We start from the raw sequence: 24233 nt of genomic DNA on the forward strand, positions 1-24233 counted from the left end.
CCTGAGACAGAGGGGTAACTCTAGCCTGTTTCACAAAGAGGGGTAACTTCAACTCTCGGTCAGTTACCGCAGTAACAGACTCTATGACTCTAACCTGGTCACCAGCAGGTTTATCTGAGAAAACCTCCAGTTTCTCTCCGTCTCCGCCCTCTTTCAGCCACACGCTGTTTCATTTCCTCATTCATTCAGTCAGTAAGCGAGCGAGTTTTGGCGTAGAACAGCTTTTATTAACGATCCAGTGGATAAAGGAGCAGCATTACTGCACAGATAATTAAATATTCGTCGGTAGATTGTTATCAGACCGAGCATAAATGTTCTCGCATTTCCGGACAATTATCGGTTTGAGCGGTACCGTTTCATAATCGTTTCAAGTCCATAATCTACATAAACAACCTAATCCGTCCTTACATTTACATTACCAACCAGTCATGCTCTCACATCCAGCAGATATTGTGTGTTGCGCTGCGGTTCTTTGCAAATGAAAGTTTTTATATGATGTCAGAGATGCAGAGTAAGACAACTGTATGGAGGACAGTCAGAAAAGTTTTCCTGGCTCTGAAACGACTTTTACCATCATTGTGGACACAAACCTGTCAGAACATCAAGGAGGATCCACAGGATTACAGGTGAATGATGTAGAGATCTGTTAAATTCATTTTAAATCTTATTCTGTTAATGACATTGTGCTGCAGCCTCAGACTGGGATCAGTCATTTTAATTTCTTTTAGGATTTCCCAGTGTGATTGGCTGCATAGATGCACACACATCCCCATCACAGCTCCCTCACATCATGAACAGGAAGTCCATTCACAGCATAAATGTGCAGGTAGGCTACAGGTAGACTGACTACTGTTTCTAAATGTTAAAGACTGCATCACAGTTCAACATCTGTCATTCTCTGCACTGTCCAGATCATATGTGATGCTGCATACATCATTTCTAATGTGGAGGCCACGTGGTCTGGGTCTGTTCATGACTCCAGGATTTATGGAGAGTCTAACCTGAGCAACAGACTGCAGCGTGGTCAGCAGCATAAAGATTTTCACAATAGAATTCTCTTGTCTCCCTCCTTTAATATGCTCTGATGTATCCACTATACATTACAGGAGAGTTTGATGGCCTTCTGCTGGGTGACAGGGGTTACCATGACAACCCAGGCTGATGACCTCATACCCTGACCCTGAACCAGGCCCCCAACAGAACTTCAACCGGACTCACTGCAGGACCAGAGCCCGGGTGGAGATGACCATAGGCCTGCTGAAAGCCCGTTTCCAGAGCCTACGTCTCCTCAGGGTGACCCCTGAGAGGGCCTGTGATATTACTGTGGCATGTGTTGTTCTTCATAATATTACCACTATTAGAGGAGAGCAACACCCTGCCCTACAAACTGAAGACCCAGATGATGAGCCCATCCACCTGCAGCTATCCAGGACAGCAGAGCAGTCAGAGACACCGTATGCAATAATCACTTTAGAGTTTAAGTCTCCATCATCACCACCACAGCAAATAAAGACATGATACACATTTCATTTGCTCTTCTTTATTTCCTACAAATAAACAGATAGTTCAGTTCATGTTCCAGTAGTTAACATAATTCACCTGTGACCATCACCACCTCTAACTTGTGCTCCAGTATTTCAGTTTCCAGATCTGCCCTCCTAATCTGTTTTTGGATTTTTCTCAGCAAATGCAGTTTGTAAATCTGTTTTACTGATAACTGAGAATACATAGAGGACATTCAATTCTACAGTTGCACATGAATTCCACAGAATGAAGCTCTGGTGTTTCCTGAACATCCATCTCACTGTGTCAGTCTGTGCAGTGGAAGCTGAGGAACCATCCTGCTGCTGTCCAGCCATGCTCTGTTAAAAAGGATGAGAATGTGCAACACTTCAGTGTAGGCTAAATGTCACACTCTATATTCCACCCAAAATGTGAATGAGAAGAGAACTATCAGTAACATCCTCTGTATGTCATTCTGCACAACTGCACAGTCAAACAGTCACTTAATATTTAGGCTACTTTACAATGTAAAACATGATCAACATGAAGTACCTCCATGAGATAATGAACAGTGTTTTTATATTTCATCTTAAGCTGCTGCCCTGCAGGATTTCCTCTAAATGAAATAACTTCATATTCTACCATTCAGACAGTTATTCCCTGTAATATTATTACGATTACAAAGGACTACATTTAAACTTACGCATTGATCCGGGCTGTTCTCCACGCCGTCTCTCTCTCTTTTACAGCTGCAGCGGTGTTGCACTTCTTTCTAAAAACGTGTTCAAACTCGCCATATGAGCGCGTTAAAAACTTCCATTTCAAAAACGCAGCCTTTCGCTTCCCCGTTTCCATGGTGACTCGTCGAATCGGGGTTCCATTGATGCTGTCTTTTCAGAGTTGCGGTGCACGCGCTTAACTCCGGGTCAAACTACTCCGAGTTGATTAAACCAACTCATATCAGCCGTTGTGAAACCGAGAACTCAGAGTTTTATATCTCAGAGTAGATCAACTCAGAGTTGAGGAAGAAACTCAGAGTTTGTAAAACCTGCTTCGTGAAACAGACCCCAGCTTAGGCAAGAAGCTGCTGATGGTTTTGGCTGCAGAAAGTCTAGTAGAACAAAGTCTTTAGGAGACCTCAAATGTCTGAGAGTTTGGGTGTATATTCCAGATTTAGGGCATATGTTAATCCAAGGAGGAGGCAGCATACCCAGGAAGCACTGGGACATCCTCAATGAGAATACCAGCAGCATCTGGATCCTGGCAAGTGCAGATTCTCAACCTTTGAGTTTTCAGTTCCTCGTGTATATTCGTCTCTGTTGTTCCCTGTGTGACATACAAAGAGAACACAGTTAGGATGGAATGTCTCATTTGTTGAAATAATAAATAAATTCTATTCTATTTTAGCACCAATTAGAGATCAAATCATCTCAAGACGCTTTACAGAACCCATATGAACTCCCAGAGCAGCCTTAAGGTGGCAAGAAAACACCTTTTAACAGGAAAAAACCTCAAGTAGAACCTGGTTCTTTATGTGTGTGTGTGTGTGTGTGTGTGTGTGTGTGGGGGGGGGGGGGGGGGCATCTGCTGCTGGTCGGGCAGGTTGAGAGGGACAGAAGAGGAGAGGTAGAAAGATAGAGGTAGAGGAAGATGGAGGGGGAGCAGGAGGGATGGGAGACAAGGAACATACAACACACAATAAATAAACAATCCTACCTTACCTGGTCAGCATACACCAAAGAAGAAGAAATAGTTTGGCTTAAAAGATTTTAAAGCTAAAAATTAAACATTTTTTAATGTAAATATCAGCATGTCTTCTCATTACGGTCCAGATCATGTGACTTTTTGACTCAGGTTTATTTTATTATCACACTAATAGATCACCGGGATGACACACATCACTTTTTATTTGAATTCACCATTTTTAAGACAGACAGACAGACAGATAAACACGTTTTCAGCTTCTTATACTAAAAGCTATTTATTTAGTGTAAATATTAGCCGTACAATTCGATAGTTAACAGCTAAGCTGAGTCAGTTACTTAAAACATCGCTGTATAATACATCTGCGAATGCAGCGCTTTATTTTTTAAACCGGAAATAGTTGCTGCGTATCGGTCGTGCATTTACCGTAAGCTGACGGTAAGAGCGCACTGAAAATGTAGGAGCGGCTGGATTGACCGCAGCTTTTTACTGTGTAAAATTTCAAGTGGTGGCTTTCATGCCAGTGAACGATTATCATGAAGCTTTTTTATTGTGGTTTTAACCAGCACAAGCAGCAACTGTGTGAGCCATAGTGGTGTAAAGAATCCGTTTTATTTCCCCGTGACTGTCAGTCTGTTTCTAGCTACTGAGCTGATGTGCGTTTCTCAGAGAGCAGGAGGTCCGACTCAGGATCAGAGAGCAGACAGGACGATGCCGAGCCGGTGAGCTAGCCTATTACAGCGGCTATGGCAGTAGTAGGGCTGCAGAATCACTGAATTAATAACCACAATTATGATTTTAGCTTTTAAGCATTATGTGAAAACGATGGACTGCCGGTCTAAACATTTTAAAATGTTTTCCGCTCATAGAAAACAGCACGTAGATAAAAACCACTCTTTAATCTTGGACAGATCTGACTTTAGAACACTTCGTTTCACTCTTTTCAAAGTACTTTTTGCTCACATTACTGTCTGAGCTCACCGCAGCCTGCACTGTGAGGCGTTTAGGGACCGTCGGTAAATGTGGGTCCATCGATGGGCGCTTTAGAACAGCTGCTGTGATTTCAAAATAGACCATCGTAAAGATTCATGTACAGTATATGTTTTAGCATTCTGCTGATGTGTGTGACTTTATTTTTAGAGATTTATTTTATTGTTGCCTTTTTGTTCCTCCAACTCACTCTGTTGTATGTTTTTAGTTTTTAGTTGTTCCAGGTCCATTCATCTTTCATGATGCCAAGGCTCTGTAGTAAATGTGAGTAAAAGACCTTTATTTAAGTCTTTTAAATACGCAGCACTATCCTGAGGACTTTGAATTAACACAAAAAGCAGATGACTTGTTCAGCAGTTGTGGATGTTTTGCAGACTGACTCACATTTTATTAGGTATAATGCTCGTGTTTTCTGGATAGATACAGGATTAGTTTACATCTTACATTTGAACTTGAGTAGCAGGATTCACTACTGACTAAAGTCTGTTTCTACAGATAACTCCATTTTTCTGATGTCGTTTCTTTTCCTCCACAGTGGCAGTGTAAGGGGTGCTGGGTAGAGGTGTCCAGTAGCTCTGCACTGCTGAAGCATTAGAAGCTGAAACATCCTCAGTTTGGCCGCACTGCTTGCTTTCCGTGGACCACTTTCTCTTGTCCTTGCACATTTAAGACATGGAATGGTTTACTTCTCCACCATAGTAGGGGACACACAAATGTAAGTCAGAAACAACTTTGTACGTTTACCTGTCATCTGTGTAGGCATAAAACATTGGCTCATGAAAGAGAGTACTTTATTCATATTATTCTGTCCTACGTGTCTGTGTCTGTGACGTAAACAGTTCGACAGATAGCTAACATGAGGTGAGGATCCCAAAGAAGACAGAGTCCAGGATTGACTTTCACAGGCTTTAGTAATCTTCACTGAATCCACTTTCCCCCTTTATTCTTGTAAAACTGTACAAACAACACAGAAAAGGGGGTGTTCAAATAAACATCTAAATAAATTGTCATAAATGTCTGCTGCATGTCATTACTGCACACACACACTCACACACATAAAAACACCTAAGCATTCTTTGCATGAATGAATGTCAATAAATGTATGTAAATCAATGCAAACCTTCAAAATGGCATATGAAATACCACCAATAAATGAAGCAATTGAAAACAACGTGGACGTCAACAAAAGCAAGGAGCTAGTCTGCACTCTAGCATGCAGTAAACGAGTAGAAGTAAACTAAAGTTACACAGCACTCATTTCACTATCTCTTAAACACACAATGTCTCTCTAGAGGACTCCAAACAGGAGCAGAACTTACAGACGAAGCTTTCCAAGGCACCAAAAGTGAGGAGAAACAATGAACGGGAGCTAGGATGACAGAAACCCTCTCTGTGTAGAACTAGCTTGCATCCGACCGGCAGCTCCCATGAAAAGCACACCCGAAGAAGAAAGTTAGCGGAAACTACCAGCGAGAGAGAGGAAATCACCTTCAAAATAAAAGTCCATTTTCACTTCCTGATAACGTAACGTCACACTCCCCGCCTGGTATAATCACTATACCACTATCATAAACTACATGAGGAACACGTCCAAACCAAAAACAGAGACTTAATATCACTCAGTCTGTATCTTTAGCTGCCATGAGAAGGACTGTCTCAGTGACAGGCCTCAGAAAAGTCTTTGCTGATCCAGATCTTGTGACCTTGAGCTCTATCTTTCTGACCTTTCCATCTTGGTCAGAGAAAGTCTTCGTGACCAGAGCCAGGGGCCACTCATTTCTTTTCACTTGACTGTCCTTCAGCAACACAAGATCGCCTTCCATGAGGTTTGGTCTGACGTCCTGCCACTTACTGCGACTCTGGAGCATGGGAAGATACTCACGCCTCCATCTGTACCAAAAGGTGTTGGCGAGATGTTGCACCTGCCTCCACTGCTGGCGGTGGAGATCTTTGTTGTCGAAGGTTCCCGGTGGGGGAGGGAGAGTGCACACTTTCTGTGTCAGAAGCGAAGTGGGGGTCAGAAGGAATGGAGATTCTGGGTCTGAAGAGATAGGTGTTAGAGGCCTGGCATTAATGATCGCTGTTACTTCTGCCATAAAGGTGGACAGCACTTCGTGCGTGAGGCGTGAGTGACTGGTTTCATTGAGCATGGAGTCAAGGATTCGTCTGGAGACTCCAATCATGCGCTCCCAAGCTCCTCCCATATGGGAGGAGTGAGGGGGGTTGAAGATCCATGTACATCCTTCTTCGCCCAAATACTTCCTGACATTGGGCTCTTCGGGATCTGTGAGCAGCATGTGCAGTTCTTTACAAGCACCTGTGAAATTCGTCCCACAGTCAGAACGAATCTGCTTTGCAGGTCCTCTCAGAGCAAAGAATCGCCGTAAGGCATTGATGAAACTTGATGTTTCCATTGATTCGATCAGTTCGATGTGCACGGCGCGTATGGTCATGCATGTAAACAGCACCGCCCACCTCTTGCTGTTAGCTTGACCTCCACGGGTTCGTCTTGTGGTGACAGCCCAGGGACCGAACACATCAAGTCCCACATAGGTAAAGGGTGGCTCTGTGCTCAGACGGTCAGGGGGCAGGTCAGCCATTTTCTGTTGAGCAGCCCTCCCACGAAGTTTGTTGCAAACCACACATTTGCGGAGAATACTGTTGATGTACCGTTTCGCACCAATAATCCAGTATCCCGCCATGCGAATGGATCCTTCTGTGAAGACTCGACCTTGATGTTTGACTTTTCCATGGTAGTGTCTCACTAGGAGCTTCCCAATGTGGCTGCGAGCTGGGATGATGATAGGGAACTGTTCTCCCATGTCGAGCGCTGCATGCTTGAGCCTTCCCCCTACCCTCAGAAGTCCTTTTTCATCCATGTAAGGATCCAATTTCCAAAGGGAGCTGTCTTTGGGAATGGTTTTCCCAGCAGCCAAGCAGTCAAACTCCTTACTGTAAGTCTTTCTTTGCACACATCTGATAATGAGAGTCTCTGCCTTTAATAGCTGCTCTGCTGTGTAAGGTTTTGTGTTATCCATGATCTTGTCACCGGCTGTGACCACTGCTGTTCTGCGTCCCAACATGCTAGTCAGGAGAGCCACGGCCCGCACAAGAGACCTCCATGAAGAGAAACGCTCGAAGCGATGACATCCCAGCTTAAATGAAGGTACAGAGAGTGTTGTGGCATGGGAACGTACCTCGCTGTCTGAGTCAGGGTCGATGAGTTCATGATGTGCCACCTCGGGACAGGAAAATCCATCAGGCAGGGACAGAAAGGGGGGTCCGGTCAGCCATGTGGTGTTTTTGAGCTCAGCTGCGGGAACTGATCGCGTAGCATAATCTGCTGGGTTTTGAGCTGTGTTGACGTATCGCCACTGATCTGGTTTGGTGGACCTTCTGATTCGCTGCACCCTGTTGCATACGTACACATAAAAGCGTCTGGTTTGGTTATAGATGTATCCCAGGACAACTCTGCTGTCTGTGTAGAAGTGCATTGTATCGATGTTGATGTCCAGCTCTCTCTGTACCAGCTCTGCCATTTCTACTGCTAGCACAGCAGCACCCAGCTCCAGTCTCGGGATTGTGTGAGCAGATGGAGGCGCTAGCTTTGCCTTTCCCAGGACGAAACCGACGTGACACTTGCCATTGCTGTCGATCACCTTCAGGTAGCCTACTGCAGCGATAGCCCTCACTGAAGCATCAGAGAAGAAATGGAGCTCTTTCCTCCGAGCAGTAGACAGGGTGGTGCGTGCGTACGCTCTAGGCATTCTGAAGTCCTGCAGGTCTTGCAGTGAATCCTTCCACGTCATCCATTCTGCTTCCTTAGCATCTGGAAGGGGGGTATCCCAGTCGAGGGTTTCATTGCAGGTGAGTTCTCGCAGCAGGAACTTTCCCTGAATGATGACTGGAGCAACAAGACCGAGGGGGTCGTAGAGGCTGTTTAATACTGAAAGAGCACCTCTGCGGGTGTAGGGCTTCTCTGTTGCTGCTGCTCTGAAGGTAAACACATCATGTTTGAGCTCCCAGCTGAGTCCTAAGCTGCGTTGGATGAGTGCAGAGTTGTCATCAAAGTCCAAGTTTTGCAATCCTTTGGCATGGTCACTTTGAGAGAAGGCTTTCAGCACCTCAGGACAATTTGACGCTATCTTATGGAGCCTTAAGTTTGAGGCAGCCAACATCTGCTGTGTCCTTGTCAGCAGATCGATGGCTTCTGTGGCTGATGGGAGTGACTTGAGCCCATTGTCGACATAGAAGTTGCGTTCCACGAAGTGTTTTGTGTCCATCCCATGCTCGATTGCTCCATGTTCTGCTGCTCGATGAAGTCCATAGATGGCTACAGCCGGGGAAGGCGAGTTACCGAATACATGGACCTTCATGCGGTATTCTACAACTTCCTGGTTGGGGTCATTCTCTTTGAACCATAGGAAGCGTAGGAAGTCTCGGCTGTCTTCTCTAACAACAAAGCTGTGGAACATCTGTTCGATGTCGGCTATGATGGCCACTGCCTCTCTTCGGAAGCGCAGCAAGATTCCAAGCAAACTGTTGTTTAGATCCGGGCCTGTAAGCAGCACGTCGTTCAGAGAGATGCCGTGATGTTGGGCGCTGGAGTCAAAGACCACTCTGATCTTGTCCGGCTTCTGGGGGTGATAGACACCAAAAATAGGTAAGTACCAGCATTCACCTCCCTCCTTCAGGGGTGGGGCCAACTCAGCCTGGTCACGATCAAAGATGTTTTGCATGAAGGCGACGAAGTCGGCCTTTAACTTCGGCTTTCTTTCGAGGGTTCGACGGAGGGAGGTGAGTCTCCTGAGTGCTTGTTCACGATTGTTTGGGAGCTGTCGACGAGGGGATCTGAATGGGAGAGGCGCCACCCAACTGTTGGTGTCATCGATTCTCATCTCTCTGTCCATGACTTCCAGAAACATTCGATCCTCAATGGAAAGCCCCACTTGGTCGTCATCTTTGGTACTTTGGAAGATTGTACTGCCCAGGCTGCAGTCATAGAAGGCAGGGCTGTTGTGTTTGAGACTGCGAAGCGAGGTTGCATTCTGTACTTTGGGGCTGAACCTCTCCTTGACCTGTAGTTGGTTGGGGCATGGAGTTAGGAGAGACGGCCTCCCATTTTCGAGCACTGCGGTGCGGTAGGAAGTCACAGCTGCTGGCTTGTGGGCCGACCCAAGGCACACATCTCCTACGACGACCCATCCAAAATCCAGACGTTGCGCATAGGGAGCACTGTGAGGGCCATTGCGTTGCTCCCTGACTTTGTGGGCCTGGAGGACGTCGCGTCCTAGTAGTATCAGTATTTGGGCCTCGGGATCCAAACTAGGAATCATGTGAGCAATGGACTCCAAATGGCTGTGGTGTTGTGCAGCCTCGGGGGTTGGAATCTCCGACCGATCATCTGGCATGTGATTGCACTCTATGAGTGTTGGAAGAACTAGGTTTGTTTTCCCATCCAGGGACTCCGCGATGAACCCTGTGGCTCTCCTTCCGGATGTCTCCGTGACCCCTGCACATGTCCGCAGAGTGTAAGGTGAGTCTACACACTTGATTTGAAAGAGGTCAAAGAATTTGGATCTTGCCAGAGACCTGTTGCTTTGGTCGTCCAGGACAACGTAGACATTAGTAGCCCTGTCTGGGTGTGCTTTGGGATAAACCTTAACCAGGCAGATCTTGGAACAGGAACGGAGGGTTTGCCCTCTGCCACACACCTCTGTACATTTATTTATGACTGTTGGCTCAGGTGCTTTTCCTCCGCTCTCCCCGCCGTACTGTGATGGGGGGCCCCTGTTGTCTGTATCCCATGGTGGTGGTCCAGGGTGAAGTGCAGCTACATGATCTTCGCTATCACATTCGCTGCATTTCAGTACTGCTTTACAGTTCTTTGCCAGATGGGTTGTGGAGGAGCAACACTTAAAACAGACACCATTCTCCTTCAGAAAGGTTCTGCGCTCCTCAAGTGGCTTGCTACGAAAACCCCGGCACTTCTTCAGAGGATGTGGTTTCTGATGGATGGGACACTGTTTTCCAATGTCGTCAGGCTTGTGACTTAAACTGTCCATTTTGGTTGTGACGTCTGTCTTATGAGTAGAGACTTGTCTTTTGGCAGTTCTCATTTCTCTTTCGGGTTGTTCGTGTTTCAGGTACTGGTTGAATGTTTTTGATGAAGTTGGGGTGAGAGTGAAGCTGGGGTCATTTCTTCTGCGTGCTTCGCTGCAGATGAAATCCGTGAAGTAGGCGAAGGGGGGAAAAGAGACACAGTGTTGTTCTTTGTACTGAGAACCTTTAGCCAGCCATTTCTCTTGAAGACTGTGCGGCAGCTTTTCAGCAATAGGGTTCACACCCCTGGCCGTGTCCAGGTACAAGAGCCCTGGCAGATAGCCTTCAGACTTAGCAGAGCTTAATTCCATCAGCAGGTCTCCCAGTTCCCTTAGTTTCGCAGGATCTTTGTTGGAAATTTTAGGGAAGTTCTCTAACTTTTCGAAGAGAGCTCTCTCAATAACTTCAGGGGAGCCGTAACACTCCTCTAGACGTTCCCAGGCGAGTCGTAGGCCTACAGCAGGGTTGGCAACATAAACGAAGCGGATCCTTCTGACGTGCTCCGAGGACTCTCTGCCTAACCACTTGGTCAATAGGTCGAGCTCCTCACTGGCATTTAAACTGAGTTCTCTGGTGGCGTTGATGAAGGAGGACCTCCACGCCCAGTAGTTTTCTGGACGGTCATTGAACTGGGTGAGACCGGAGCTCACAAGCTCCCGACGCACAAAATATCTTGCAATGTCACTCATACCAGTTGTATCACTAGGATTAAGCTGAGGCTGGACTCTGAGAGGTGAGTAATATGGCTGAACAGGAGAACGTTGAGGGTGGAGCTCATTTGGAAGTTGGTGATGTGCTGCTGGCACTGAACTTGCAGGTTGTCGCACCGGAGCCATGGGTGTCCAACTTGCTGGTTGCTGTTGCTGAGCAGGAGCTGGCCGACTTGACGTTGCAGGTAGCTGAGCTGCGGTTGGCATTAACCTTGAAGAATGCTGAGGCAGGGAAGCAGGCGTTAAACTTGCAGGTTGATGTGCCGGAACTGAGGGCGTAGAACTTGCAGGTTTGTGTGCCGGAGTCGCTGAGGTTATACCAGTGGGTTGCTGTGCCGAAGCTGCTGCAGCATTGCTTGCTGGATGCTGTACTGCATGGACGTCATTGCTGACTGAGAGGGGAGGGGTTTGCGATGTATATGGTTTGAGTAATGGAGGCTCCCTATTACTACACTGGGAAGTATGTTGTTCAACATAATCACGTGTACGTTGCATGCTGATGCTAGCCAATCTGTAGTGGCTCTTCCTGCTTCCTTCACAACTCTCACGCTCTGCTGCCTCTTCGAGGAACTGAGTTTCAGCTAAAGCTGCTGCTACCTCCTCCTCATGCTTCAGTGATGATAACTCTGCTGCTAGTTGGGCCTCTTTAACCTTTAATTCAGCTTCTCGTTGTCTATAGGAAGCACGTGCGCATGCAGCTTCCAGCTTGGCACGGGCCCTGACAGCAGCTTTGCTTATTGAAGAGAGTTTGGATCCTCCAGATGTGGTGGAATGCAGAGAGGCAGCATCGAGACCCAGGTCTCGTTCTGTGACAGTCTCATCGCTCCCAGTATCTCCACCTATGCCGGTGTTGTCTGTCATTGTTTATTGTTTCTGTAGTTGAAGTGCCCGCTGTGAAGACGTCTTTTTACTATTCTGTCCTACGTGTCTGTGTCTGTGACGTAAACAGTTCGACAGATAGCTAACATGAGGTGAGGATCCCAAAGAAGACAGAGTCCAGGATTGACTTTCACAGGCTTTAGTAATCTTCACTGAATCCACTTTCCTCCTTTATTCTTGTAAAACTGTACAAACAACACAGAAAAGGGGGTGTTCAAATAAACATCTAAATAAATTGTCATAAATGTCTGCTGCATGTCATTACTGCACACACACACTCACACACATAAAAACACCTAAGCATTCTTTGCATGAATGAATGTCAATAAATGTATGTAAATCAATGCAAACCTTCAAAATGGCATATGAAATACCACCAATAAATGAAGCAATTGAAAACAACGTGGACGTCAACAAAAGCAAGGAGCTAGTCTGCACTCTAGCATGCAGTAAACGAGTAGAAGTAAACTAAAGTTACACAGCACTCATTTCACTATCTCTTAAACACACAATGTCTCTCTAGAGGACTCCAAACAGGAGCAGAACTTACAGACGAAGCTTTCCAAGGCACCAAAAGTGAGGAGAAACAATGAACGGGAGCTAGGATGACAGAAACCCTCTCTGTGTAGAACTAGCTTGCATCCGACCGGCAGCTCCCATGAAAAGCACACCCGAAGAAGAAAGTTAGCGGAAACTACCAGCGAGAGAGAGGAAATCACCTTCAAAATAAAAGTCCATTTTCACTTCCTGATAACGTAACGTCACACATATCAACACTCATTTACACAAATGTGAACATGTCAGCTGTGTGTTTAATGGTTGTAGCTTTCAAACATGCATTTATGGCACATTTAAGTCACACAGAAGTGGCCATCACACCCCACATACACTAAATGATTTTATTCCAGGTGTTGTGACAACCACTCACTGAGCTTCATCTTCTTTTGATGACCAGGAGGAACAAGGTGTGGAGGAGGACTTATTTAGTGCAGTACTAAATCCACAAGGACAACAGAAAGAGCTCATTGAGCAGCAGCTAGCCACAGCCTTGCTACAGCTGCACTTTCTGCTGCATGTGCCAGCTACTGCTGTTGATGCGTTTTTACAGGAACTAAACTATTTACTGAACTCTGCAACAGCCTCAGTTTCCAGTGGAGTTGTAAAAGACATTCTTGAGCGACATAAAGTCCCACTTAGAGAAAATGTAGTGCAGGATATTACAGCAGCATTATGTACATCCAACCCAGTTTGTAGAGCAATTGAGAAAGGGGGTCTCTGAGTTCTGTACATAGACGGTTAAAGTACTGCAGTGAAAGGTTCTCTGTTGTTCAGCCAGTCACTTACTGATAGATCATAAAAAGGCCACTTTTCAGTTTATTCCAATGTTGAAATTATTACAGCAAGTTCTGAATTACAAAGTTATCTTGGATACGATTCTTGCCAGTCATGGAGGGAAGCGTAAGTGTATCTTTGATGGATCTCATGAGTTTAAATCTCCAGAGGATGGCACGTTTTTTGTAGAAAATGAGTTATTGAATGCAGAACAAATAAGTATTTCAGTTGGTCTGTACGTGGATGAGTTTGAAGTGTGTAACCCTTTAGGCACCTCCTGGAAAATCCAGAAGCTCTGTGGGGTTTACTGGGTTCTGGGTAACCTACCACCAGGCTCTCAGTCAGCATTGTCATCCATTTATCTAGCTGCGCTCTTCAGAAGTGTTGATGGAAAGGAATTTGGTTCTGAGCGTGTGTTAGAGCCACTTCTGCAGGATCTTCAGATCTTAGAGTCTGATGGTGTGTTTGTTCCTTTGTTGGGCTCCTCTATTAAAGGAACCGTGCAGAGTATTCTAGCAGATAACTTGGGAGCACACAGTATCGCTGGCTTTCTTCAAACTTTTTCAGCTGATTTGTGGGTTTTGCACTGCCAAGCGATGTGATACTGACTGTCACACTGTTGCCTCTGGGGCTTTTGATCTGCCAAGTAAAGAGCAACATTGTGATCATGTAAGAACAGCTCTAGAGAAAGGTAGCCATTGTTCTGGAGTTAAACCAGAGTGTGTTTTTACTAAGCACCTCACACATTTCCACCTTCTGACAGGTTTTCCTCCTGATGTGGCTCACCATGTATCTGAGGGCATTTTGCCTGTAGAGTTGGCTTCCTGCTTGTCAGCATTAAGTTCCAAAAAGTTTTTTACTCTCAGTGATTTAAACAAAGCAGTATTGTCCTTTCCCTATAAATGGGCAGACAAATCAAATCAGCCTCACGTTGTACCGCAGAATTTCTCAGCTCAGAGAACTGTGGGGGGGCAATGAACATGAGAACTGGAGTTTGCTAAGGCTTCTTCCCTTTCTTATTGCTCATTTGGTGCCTCAGAATGAACCCTCCTGGTTGGTGTTAATGGATTGAAAGCTGTAGTTGAACTCATTGTTGCACCAACACAGACTGACGGATCCATTGCACACCTTGAAAGCAAGATAAGCGAGCACAGACAAAGAGACCAAGAACTGTTTCCAACTGCCAGACTCTTACCTAAGCACCACCTGATGGAGCATCACCCTGACATGATGAGGTGTTCTGGTCCTTTGGTGGTCCTCTGGACGCTTAGCTTTGAAGCTAAGCAGAGTTACTTTAAGCAGATTGTGAAGCAGACTAGTTGTTTTAAAAACATTCCATTGACTCTTGCTTCAAAGCACCAACTTATGATGGCGTTTCACCTGAACTCCTCCTCCTGGGGTAAAACATGTCTGGATGTACCCAGTACATCTTTGTTTCCTGTTCATCTTTTAAATCAAGACATTGTTTTAGCTGTGAAATCAAAATAGCCGAATACAACTGAAGTCCATCTTCCAAAGGCAGCTTCCATCAGTGGCATCACCTACAATGTAGGCATGATGGTTGGACATGGGTCAGTAAGTGGCATGCCAGAGTTCTTGGAGATCATTCAGATGTGCTTCATTAAAATGAGTTGTACCTGATTGTAAGGTTGTTGTGTGGGTGGTACACTGAACACTACAGAGCCTTTGAATGAACAACATCACCAACAAGAGAAGTAAAGCTTTTGGAGCTCAAAGAAGTGGCTGACATTCATCCTCTGGCTGATTCTATGTTGGATCGAGTCGTATGGTGACTCTGAAAAGGCATGTTGTTATTAAAGGTTGGTTCCTTTAATTTGAAGGGCTGCAGAATCCAGATTTAGAAATTCCTATAAATGAGATTATAGTTCATTAAGCAGAGACATTCATCATTTTAGTGGATTTAATATGGTTTTATGGTTTAGGAAAACAGACATGAATACATGTATGAATTCATTTGTAATTATTTAATAAATCAATAATGAATTGATATAAGAGCTGCAGAAAGTTGTGCTTTTAAAAACTAATCAGTGAGTCAGAATATTCAGTTTTAGGTCTGTAGTTCTGAGCATTGATTAGTGTTGGTTTAGATCTTGGTGGTCCTGTGCTTTTTATTTAAAAATGGTGTTAATTTCATTCCCTCTTATTTTATGCCCTCTGCTTTCACACACTGAGAAGAATGGACTTGTCCTTCATACTGAAAGTTGTCCTTGTGGACAATAGCAGCCAGAGACGAACGCTTTCAGATGGACTCCCTGAAACTGTTGATGAGCTTGTTGCAGAAGTCCAACGTCAGTGTGGCCTGACATCCAGCATCACACTTCAGTTTCTGGATCCACTCTTCAGGAATGAATACATGAACCTCACTTCAACAGAGGAGCTCCAGCACAGAGGCACCATAAAAGTAATCCATCTTTCAGAAGCATCGTCCTCTTCACTTTTCCAGCCTCTTTCACAATCATCAACCTCTTCACTTTCCCAGCTCCTCTCTCTGTTTGCCACGTCCCAACTGATGACACTTCTTCTTTATCGAGTGTAAGCTGTGTGGACACGGACATCCTTTCATCTCCAGAGCCACCAGGCTCAAAGACATGCTGGACATCCACATTTGTTGAGCCACAGTCCTCATATGACTCTGAGTTAAAGCTTGAGCAAGCCAATGCTGAGTTTAAGGACAGAGGAAAAGTACTCACTCCAGATGTCAAACTTGGCTCAAACATCGTTGAGACGCTTCTCCAAGAGATGGTCCGCTGTAGGGTTTATGTAACAGACAAACAGTTGGACAGTGTTGGAGAGGCCCTCATCTGGAAGCATCCCTGTTTGTCAGAGAGAGGCTCAGAAAGTGGCTATGCAGGATGGAAACACAGTTTGAAGAATAAAGCGGCACACTAGTGCACAGATGTGAGGAAGCTTGGCTGTCCTGAGGTAGTAGTGAATGCTAGGACCAACAAGCCAGAAGGCAGAAGTCCTGCTTTTGGAATAAAACAACCAAAGCGCTGTGAAGTGAACTACTGCCCCCCCGTTTCCAAGAGGTGAGACTGAAAGTAGTCTGGAAAAAGTTAGAGTAGAACTACTAACTGACATGAAGAAGAGAAATGGCAAAGAAGCAGTGAGGTCAAAGATGGACAAGACGTTTGCTTTCAGAAGATATGAGGTGGTGCAGGACGCTCCAATGGTCCAGGATTTCAGAGAGCGATGGCCAGCCCTGTTTGATGTGTCTGAGGTCTGGAGTTACTTTAAGGACAAGTACTGGACACACAAAGGAATCAGTAATATCAAAGTAATTTTACTAAAAACCATGTCTGACTGAAAAAGCCTTGATGGTAAATATTTATAGAAACTTTTTCTAATCAAAATTCAGTTCCACTTATTACATGAATTGATCCAAAATAACAATAAAAACTGATTAATAACACTAACTTTACAGTGTTTTTAATGCACACCCCCGCTCTGCCCTCTCAAAGCGTGCACTCACATTCTATGCTAGTTCAGGGGCACAAAAGTGAACACACTTGATGTCATTTGCACTATTTTAATTCTCCAAAGAATATATTTTGTGTTGTTTTGTAAAGACTTAAGTTGAGGAATAATGGTTGGAATAACTGTGATTTCGGTTCCGACTAAAATAAGCACCGTTAATATTTCTCCTGTAATGGAGCGGTCCTATTATCACAATCCACTTCATTTCTAGTGACAAACTTCATCTGGCTTTTAACGGTCATACTGCAGATGTTTTTAACTGCTTTATGGTTGATATCTCTGATTTCAGGGAATATTCAGTGGAAAAGAAAAGCTGGTACAAAAGCTCATGCATTCTGTGTGAAGAGCAGTTGGACTAAGAATTATTATTTAATCCTACAAGTCTCATTAGTTACTGACTCAAAGCCACATATGACAGGTTTGCTGAGCTCGGTTCTAACAAAAGAAGACATTGGACATTGCCCTTATTGTATGTGGAGATTTATTCCAGGAAATGGTTCATCGCCCACAGAAAAATGTAGTTTATATGTTCATCCAAAGCTAGAATGACATCAGACTCACAGTTGCCGCGGTAACAGTCCTCGTTCAGTCACTGAAACCCGTTGATTGTAAGCTATGGTATGAACTCTTTAGAATTTGGTCACGTGACCTCAGCCTGGTTTATGACGACGACAAGCTAGGTCAGCTGGTCGCTGCCATTTTTGAAAACATGACTGTGTGCTATATATGTGTCTTATTTCAGATAAACACAGAGTTCAGAGGTTGACCGCCCCCCCGCTCCAGTCCCGTTTGTTCTCTCAGCTGGACATTCTGTGTGACAAACTCCTAACCCTGTATCAGAAGAGGGAGGACGAAGTGGAACGAAGCTGAAGCAGCTGATGGAACGCAGGACAGACGTCAGAGGACAGAAAAGGGTCTTTTTGTTCAACTTGTAGAAAAGTGATGGTGGAAATAACGGGTTAAAGAGGCCCCTGTTAACACATTTCTGTAACTCATGTAGAATCCCAGTGTCACATCTGTCATGGTGCTTTTGGTGTTAAAGCAGATGTTGTGGAACATCAAGCTTTTAGCAATGTTACAACATTGTTCCCTCATCCAAACATGTCTGGAGTGCTGTTTCACTTCATTCACTCCATTCTGAGTACTCCTGTTTCTTCTTCTACTTGCATTCAGGGATCCAGGGAAGAAGATGTGGATGCTGGGAGGGAGTCCATTCTGAAGGCATTAAGCGTCTGCTTGAACGAAGACCCTGACGGCTGATTAAAGAGCATGTGGTGAGTATCATATTAAGTGCTGCATGTAATGGAAACATGATCCAAGTATTAAAGGTGGTGTATGTAGCAGCATGTGCTCTTAATGATTAAAAAGGCAGTGCAGTCACAACTCCACCTGGGTTACCTAAAGCTGCATACTGAGGACTCAAACTCATTCTTCCTTACTTTCAGTGACACGTTGCAGCTGAAGATCAGTTTGAAACTTTGACTGTAAGTTGCTGGCATATAGAAATGGAAAGTAGAAAAAATGTCAGTTTTGTGGTGTAAAACAGTGTGTGCTCTGCTGCTCATGGTTCTACATGAACTGCACTTTGGATTTCTATGAGTGGCTACAAAGAGCCCATATTCAATGGATGTGGATGGAGGTTTCATGCTTTGTTCCACTTAGAGGGCAGATATTGTGCCTCGTGTGTGAGAAAATGCATTTTGAGAATCCACACAACAACATGCTGCAGGGTACACTGCAAAGTATTGTTGTGACTGAGAATTAAGCGACGCTTCAACAAATAATAGTAAAATCAATGTTTGATTGGAAGCAGGCTTCTGTCAAGATAAAAATGTTTCAGTTTGATGTTCTGAGGCAGAAAAATGTTGCAATAGACGATAATATTGAAGAGTGTTTTAACCAGTGGAAATGTAACCCTCAGTCATAAAACCTGCAGTAAGTTTTATTTTAAATTTACTTCACCTGATCATTAATAACACAAGTTGGATAGACATGAAGCACAATGAAACCTCGTTCAGTAGAAATGCTAAAGTCACAAAAATAAGAAATGCCGACGTACAAAAGATAAATATTGAGTCCAAAATATCTTTGTGTTCATCTGTCATTTAGTGAACAATAAAGGTTGGAAACATCACTCTGTGGTGTCGGCCATAAAATATCTGAGAGCCAATCAGTGGTGCAGATTTTCCTTCTACCTCTGTTTGGATTCCATAAACTTGTGAATGTTCCTCAGACATTTATTTCCACAACTCGTTTGTCACACTGGTTCCAGCTGTTACGATGTACCACACTATGTGGTGTCCAGAAGTCTACCCGTTAGAGTAGACTGACTTTTTATCTCATTGTAGGGAAGCAGTGAAGCCGTCTTTGAGGACTACGCAGAAGACACCACTGTAGGAATCTTCACTACAAAACAAGACGAGGCCCAGTCCAAAGCAGAGGACATCGGAATCATCCTGGAAGGACAAATAGTCATCAAGAAGTGGACAATGTTCCGTTGGCCGTCGCCCTCCTCTGTGGACTCCTGTAGGCCCTAAATGTGGACGATCCTCCTGAACAGAGGAACTTTTTTGAAGTGGTCCAAAAGGTGATCATGGAGCTTGATGGGGGCAGCCTTTCCAGAACAGCTCAGGTCCTGAAAAACAGACTCCTTGAATGGTGCTTTGTGATGTTTGATGTTTGCATTTTGCTCTGCTCGTTGGGCCTCATGTTGTCTTGCAGTGTTCTAAAAAGTAGCTGTTGATAGGTTCATGTAATTATTGTTCAAGTGTTTTACTGATCTGTGTTTAAATAAAAAAGGTCAGACTGTCTTTTCTCAAATGTGACCTTGTTTCTTTGTGGAGGCTTTAAGTCACTCCATTAGTTACTTCTGTTTGAATGTGATCCTAATCCTACCTAACAGCTGTAAAAACACGAGTTAACATTGACTGAACACTTGGTTGCAGTTCATCATGTCTTAGAGATGCTAAATGGATTTTTGTTCCTGAGCTTTTAACCATGTTCTCTGAGGGAACCAAAATGTTTTTAAGCCTCAGTTCTGCACATGTGCACTTTACGTTGGATGTGGAGGGAGGACATTTCCACAGAGTGACTGTTGTTGGAGAAGAAAGATTTACTGTTCAAACAGGTTTTGTAGTTTCCATGTTACAGTTGTTTGGTCAAAGAAGAAATCTGAAATCAGCCTGTTCTTTTTGATGACTGAGTTCTGTGTTCTGATTGTAGGTCAACACAAATACAGCTTTAAGTCATTTAGTTTAGGTCACATCAGTAGAACTGTATCAGAAAATAAAATGTGATCATGGATTATAGAAATAAAACATTTAATGGCAACAAGATGACATAAATACCTTTATCTGATACCAATGCTTGATGCATGTAGAAAAAGAAATGATTTGACTGAAACGTTTGAACGTGAAATAATAATGCTCACATAGCATATTTAAGGGGATATTGGTGGAAAATGTGTTCAAACCAAAGCACAACATCATTTTTTTACACAAATCCAGCGATGTTTTTCTTTCAGTGAATTCTGCTGGACAACACTGAGAGCATATGAATGAATTTTCCATCCAAAATAATGCAGTGAATGTCAAATAAAGTGGTGCTGAAGCTCGTCAGAAGCTTTCAATGAATGTAGAAAGAGTGTAAAAGCAGCATCCTCTACCAAATGAGCACAATCCATCAATCATCATCAAAGTGTCCAAATTCCAGAGAAGACATGAACTGCAGATTGGAAATGAGTCAAAGGATCCATTTAAAACCATTTCTAGACCGTGATCACAAAGTCAGACACTAGATTGTTCTTTGGTCCTTTTCTGTCTCATTTTCACAATATTTTCTCTGCTTTTTGTCTCATTTTGTGTCTTTTTTCATCTGACTTTTGTAGTAAAAAGCGCTCCGGCCCACTTGAGATCAAACTGGGCTAAATGTGGAACCTGAACTAAAATGAGTGTGACTCCCTGATTGAAAGCTTCTTTGAATGCTTCAAACAGTCCTTCTCTAATATGAGCCCAGAAAAACGGATCAAAGTTGGTTGTAAGTCCATCTGGAGCCGCTGATTTCCCCAAAGACATTTTCATTCCAGCTCTATCAATCTCTCCAAACACGTGCTTTTAAAGTCAGTCTGAGGAAGAAATGCTTTGACTTTGAAAGAAAAAGCTGCTGAATGTAAATGCTGATAGAATCTAAATCTTTCATCTGCTCTTTCTTCTGGATTGCTCCCAGTTTGATCATCAACATTTAGAGGCTGATTGCATTTCTCTCTAATCCACTGAAATAGGAACTGTTTTTCTCCCATCTTCCATCCATTTAGCTCTGGATGCTAGAAATGCACCTGGTGCTTTATTCCAATCCAATTCATCTCCTTTAGATTGGAACCCAATCACTTCTTCTTTCTTCCTCTCAGAGAACACATTCATTTTACAACACTCATTCATATCATTCATCAACTGTCTTTCTCATTCTTTGGCTTTCTGACACATTCTTTGACCACAATCTACTGAGTTTTCTCTCACTTTATGTTGGAAAAATTCACATTTACTTCCAGAAGAACCAACGCCATCGTCTGACTTTAACCCTCCTGTTGTCTTCATTCACCACAAATATTGTTTCCTGCTCTGAAAAAATACAGAAATTCAACAAAAAAATTCAACAAAGTTCTGAAAATGTGTAAAACCTTCAGAAGGAAAATTCCAATAATTCCTTAAGTTTTTTTATTTAAATTTTTTTTAAAATATCCCGTCAATTTGGCAAGAAAATTCTTGTAAATATTTTCAAAAAATGAGTAAAAATCTTCCAAAAAATCCTAAAAATATCTAAAGTGATTCCACATTTATCAGTAAAACTTCTGATATTTTCTTTAAGAACATTCACATAAAAATCAACCAAAATCCAGAGAATTTACTGGATTTTGGTTGATTTTTATGTGAATGTTCTTTAGAAACATTTTGAACTTTTCTCTTTTTTCCACCAGAAATGTTTAAATGTGGACATCAGAAGTTTCTCCGTGTAAATCTCTATTTTTCTCCACATTTTAAACTTCAAACGGGTCAATCTGAGCCTCAGGACGACACGAGGGTCAAAGCAGCTCTGAGGGAGCGTTTGTAGACGTCACAAAGTTGTGCTGCTCAGAGCTTTTCTTTTTCTTTTCCTGCATTTTGTCCAAAGTGTGGCTGCAGGAGCTCTGCTTCACTTCAACCTTCATGTCTTTAAAATGAGCCCAGCTAGCTCTGTGTTTGTGCACTGGGACATGCTAGCATTTCCTCAGGGTTAGCAGCTGCACGTGGAGCTTAGTGCTTGTTTTTGCTCCATGAATGGAAGGAGAATGCTGCTGTTTTGAAGCGTGTTCCAGCATGTGTGACATGTATGTTTGCTTCATCTCAGCCACTTTATCAACAGTCCACAGTGAATGTTAACACAGACAAACACAAGGATTCTGTTTGTTTTGCTGCTGTTGAAGGTTGGACATGCAGGAACAGCTGCAGCTATTAAAGCCTCCATCACAACTACGCCCCCTGCTGTCTGATCCTCTTCTCTCCAACAGAGCGACCAGGGTTAGTGGAGAGGAGCTCCACATCCAGCAGACACCACAACCTGTGGCTTCCACATCATTTCTACATCAGAAATGATGGAAGAAAATCCATCACAGGATGATTTTTCCTCATGAAATATTCCTGAAATATTGTGTTTTCAGGAACAACTGATTTCAGAGATTTCTGATCCAAACTGAGATGTTTTTATTTCATTATTTGGTCAAAAACTGTAAAGTTTGAACTTTGACTAAATGTCAGATATTTCAACAAATCATTGTTCTTGGAACAATCTGTGTCTGCTGACCTACATTTAATTATAATAAAGAAAAAGCAGCTTTTTATTGCATTAAAAGCTGTTATTTCCCAGAATGCAGTTCTGATCATGTTCTGATTAAATTCTACTGAGCTCCATATTTCACAGCCACTAAGTTTATCAGTTTTTATTCAGACTTTAGGGAACAATTCCACATATTTTCATGAACATAATGCTAACTTAGCTGACAGCATGGTGTCATAGTAGACTAAAGTAACACAGTGACTGGACATGACAAATATCATGATTATTGATCAAACATGATGATCATGGACTCTATGAAGGATTATTTCTGTGATCAAACTGCATATTCCATCTCTGAGTGCATTTATTCAGACCTTGTGACATCATGGTGACATAAACTAATAATTCAGACTCAGACTAGTTTACATGGCTCCACTTTATGAACTCACACACACATTAGAAAGTTAAACAGTGATCCTAACCTACAGAAAACTACAACAAAGGCTTCAAAGACTCATCACTACAATGCACCATGGAAAGATTGATGAAAAAAGTTGACTCAGAGAACAGGAACTTCAACAATAAATGGACAGAAAATACGCGTTTATTGCTGTGGAAAAGAATCCGGTGTGTTTAATCTGCAGCCAGTGTGTAAAGAACACAATCTGAGACGGCGTTTTACCACAACTCATGCTAGCTTTGATGCTACTTTCCCACCGGGCTCTGCTGCTCGGAGGTCCAAGTTATCAGACCTTACATCCTGTTATGAGCAAAGACGTCCGTTTGGTTTCACGCTGTACGGATCAAGAGAGAGCAACGACGGCGTCTTTACGGATCACCTGGATATTAGCTAGAAAGAAAAAGCCGTTTACAGACTCAGAGACCGTGAAGGAGTGTTTGCTAGCATCCATTGAGGAGGTGGTAGCAGATGAGAAAAGCTGAAACAGCATTATGGATTCCATCAAGCAAATTCTAACATCCCACACGTCAGCTATGAGGACAGCGGAGTCCCTCGCATCGGACGTTTTGGAGACGCTTTTGGACGAGCTGAGGAAGGCCGAGGTGATGTCTTTGTCCGTGGACGAGTGGACAGATAACGGTGATGTTGCTCAGCTGTGCCTCTATGAGCCATTTGTTGACGGGGAACTTTTTCACCAGGATCTGCTTGGACTCATTCCTATGGAGGGACACTCTAGCGGGGAGATTGTGTTCACCAGAATGATTGTGTTCTTTGAGGAGAAGGACTTGGATTTGACAGCATCAACGTGCTGCTGACAGATGGAGACCCTGGATGGCAGGCAGGGATCAGGTTCAGGTGAGAGCTCTACATGTCCTCATCCACCAAAGCCTCCTGTGTGAAAAGCTCAGTGGAGACTTCAAAGAGACCGTGGACTCTGTCATGGAACTTGTAGACTTTCTCCGTTGGACCTCCAGTTTCCAGCAGCGCCTTTTCCTCACACTGTTGACTGACATGTCTGCTGGATAGAAGGATCTGCTGGTTCACAGTGACATTAGATGGCTTAGCAGAGGAAACGCATTGAAGCGTTTTTCTGTGAACTCAGAGGACATTCTGGTGTTTCTCTTCCTGCTGAACATTAGCATTGTAGAGAGGCCAACTTAGGGAGAGTCACAGTGATTGTTCTGTCTTCAAATGGATGAAGTGATTGTTGTTAAATCTACTTTGAAGCGTTCTGCCTTCATCAAATA

General features: G+C 43.6%; 2 protein-coding genes and 3 long non-coding RNA genes across 9 annotated transcripts in view; 3 read left to right on the forward strand and 2 right to left on the reverse strand.

Annotated features, from left to right (window-relative positions):
- Positions 1-24233, reverse strand: part of LOC127530323 (uncharacterized) — a 133590-nt gene that overhangs the window by 92979 nt on the left and 16378 nt on the right. The gene's annotated exons all lie outside the window — the stretch shown is intronic.
- On the forward strand, positions 7-1527 carry LOC127530363 (uncharacterized). Its single transcript, XR_007936975.1, has 2 exons — positions 7-826; positions 912-1527. It is a non-coding gene; the product is annotated as an uncharacterized LOC127530363 (long non-coding RNA).
- Positions 3571-4921, forward strand: LOC127530356 (uncharacterized). Its single transcript, XR_007936967.1, has 3 exons — positions 3571-3929; positions 4406-4461; positions 4733-4921. It is a non-coding gene; the product is annotated as an uncharacterized LOC127530356 (long non-coding RNA).
- Positions 5209-12649, reverse strand: LOC127530319 (uncharacterized). The gene is made up of 2 exons (XM_051936806.1): positions 12439-12649; positions 5209-12073 (listed from the first exon to the last, which is right to left on the reverse strand). Exon 2 carries the CDS (start codon positions 11868-11870, stop codon positions 5817-5819), a length of 6054 nt encoding a protein of 2017 aa, XP_051792766.1. The 5' UTR covers positions 11871-12073; positions 12439-12649; the 3' UTR covers positions 5209-5816.
- LOC127530358 (uncharacterized) lies at positions 17212-19528 on the forward strand. The gene is made up of 2 exons (XR_007936969.1): positions 17212-17992; positions 19067-19528. It is a non-coding gene; the product is annotated as an uncharacterized LOC127530358 (long non-coding RNA).

The sequence above is a fragment of the Acanthochromis polyacanthus genome, chromosome 16 (assembly GCF_021347895.1).
Source record: "Acanthochromis polyacanthus isolate Apoly-LR-REF ecotype Palm Island chromosome 16, KAUST_Apoly_ChrSc, whole genome shotgun sequence".
NCBI classification, from domain to species: Eukaryota; Metazoa; Chordata; class Actinopteri; family Pomacentridae; genus Acanthochromis; species Acanthochromis polyacanthus.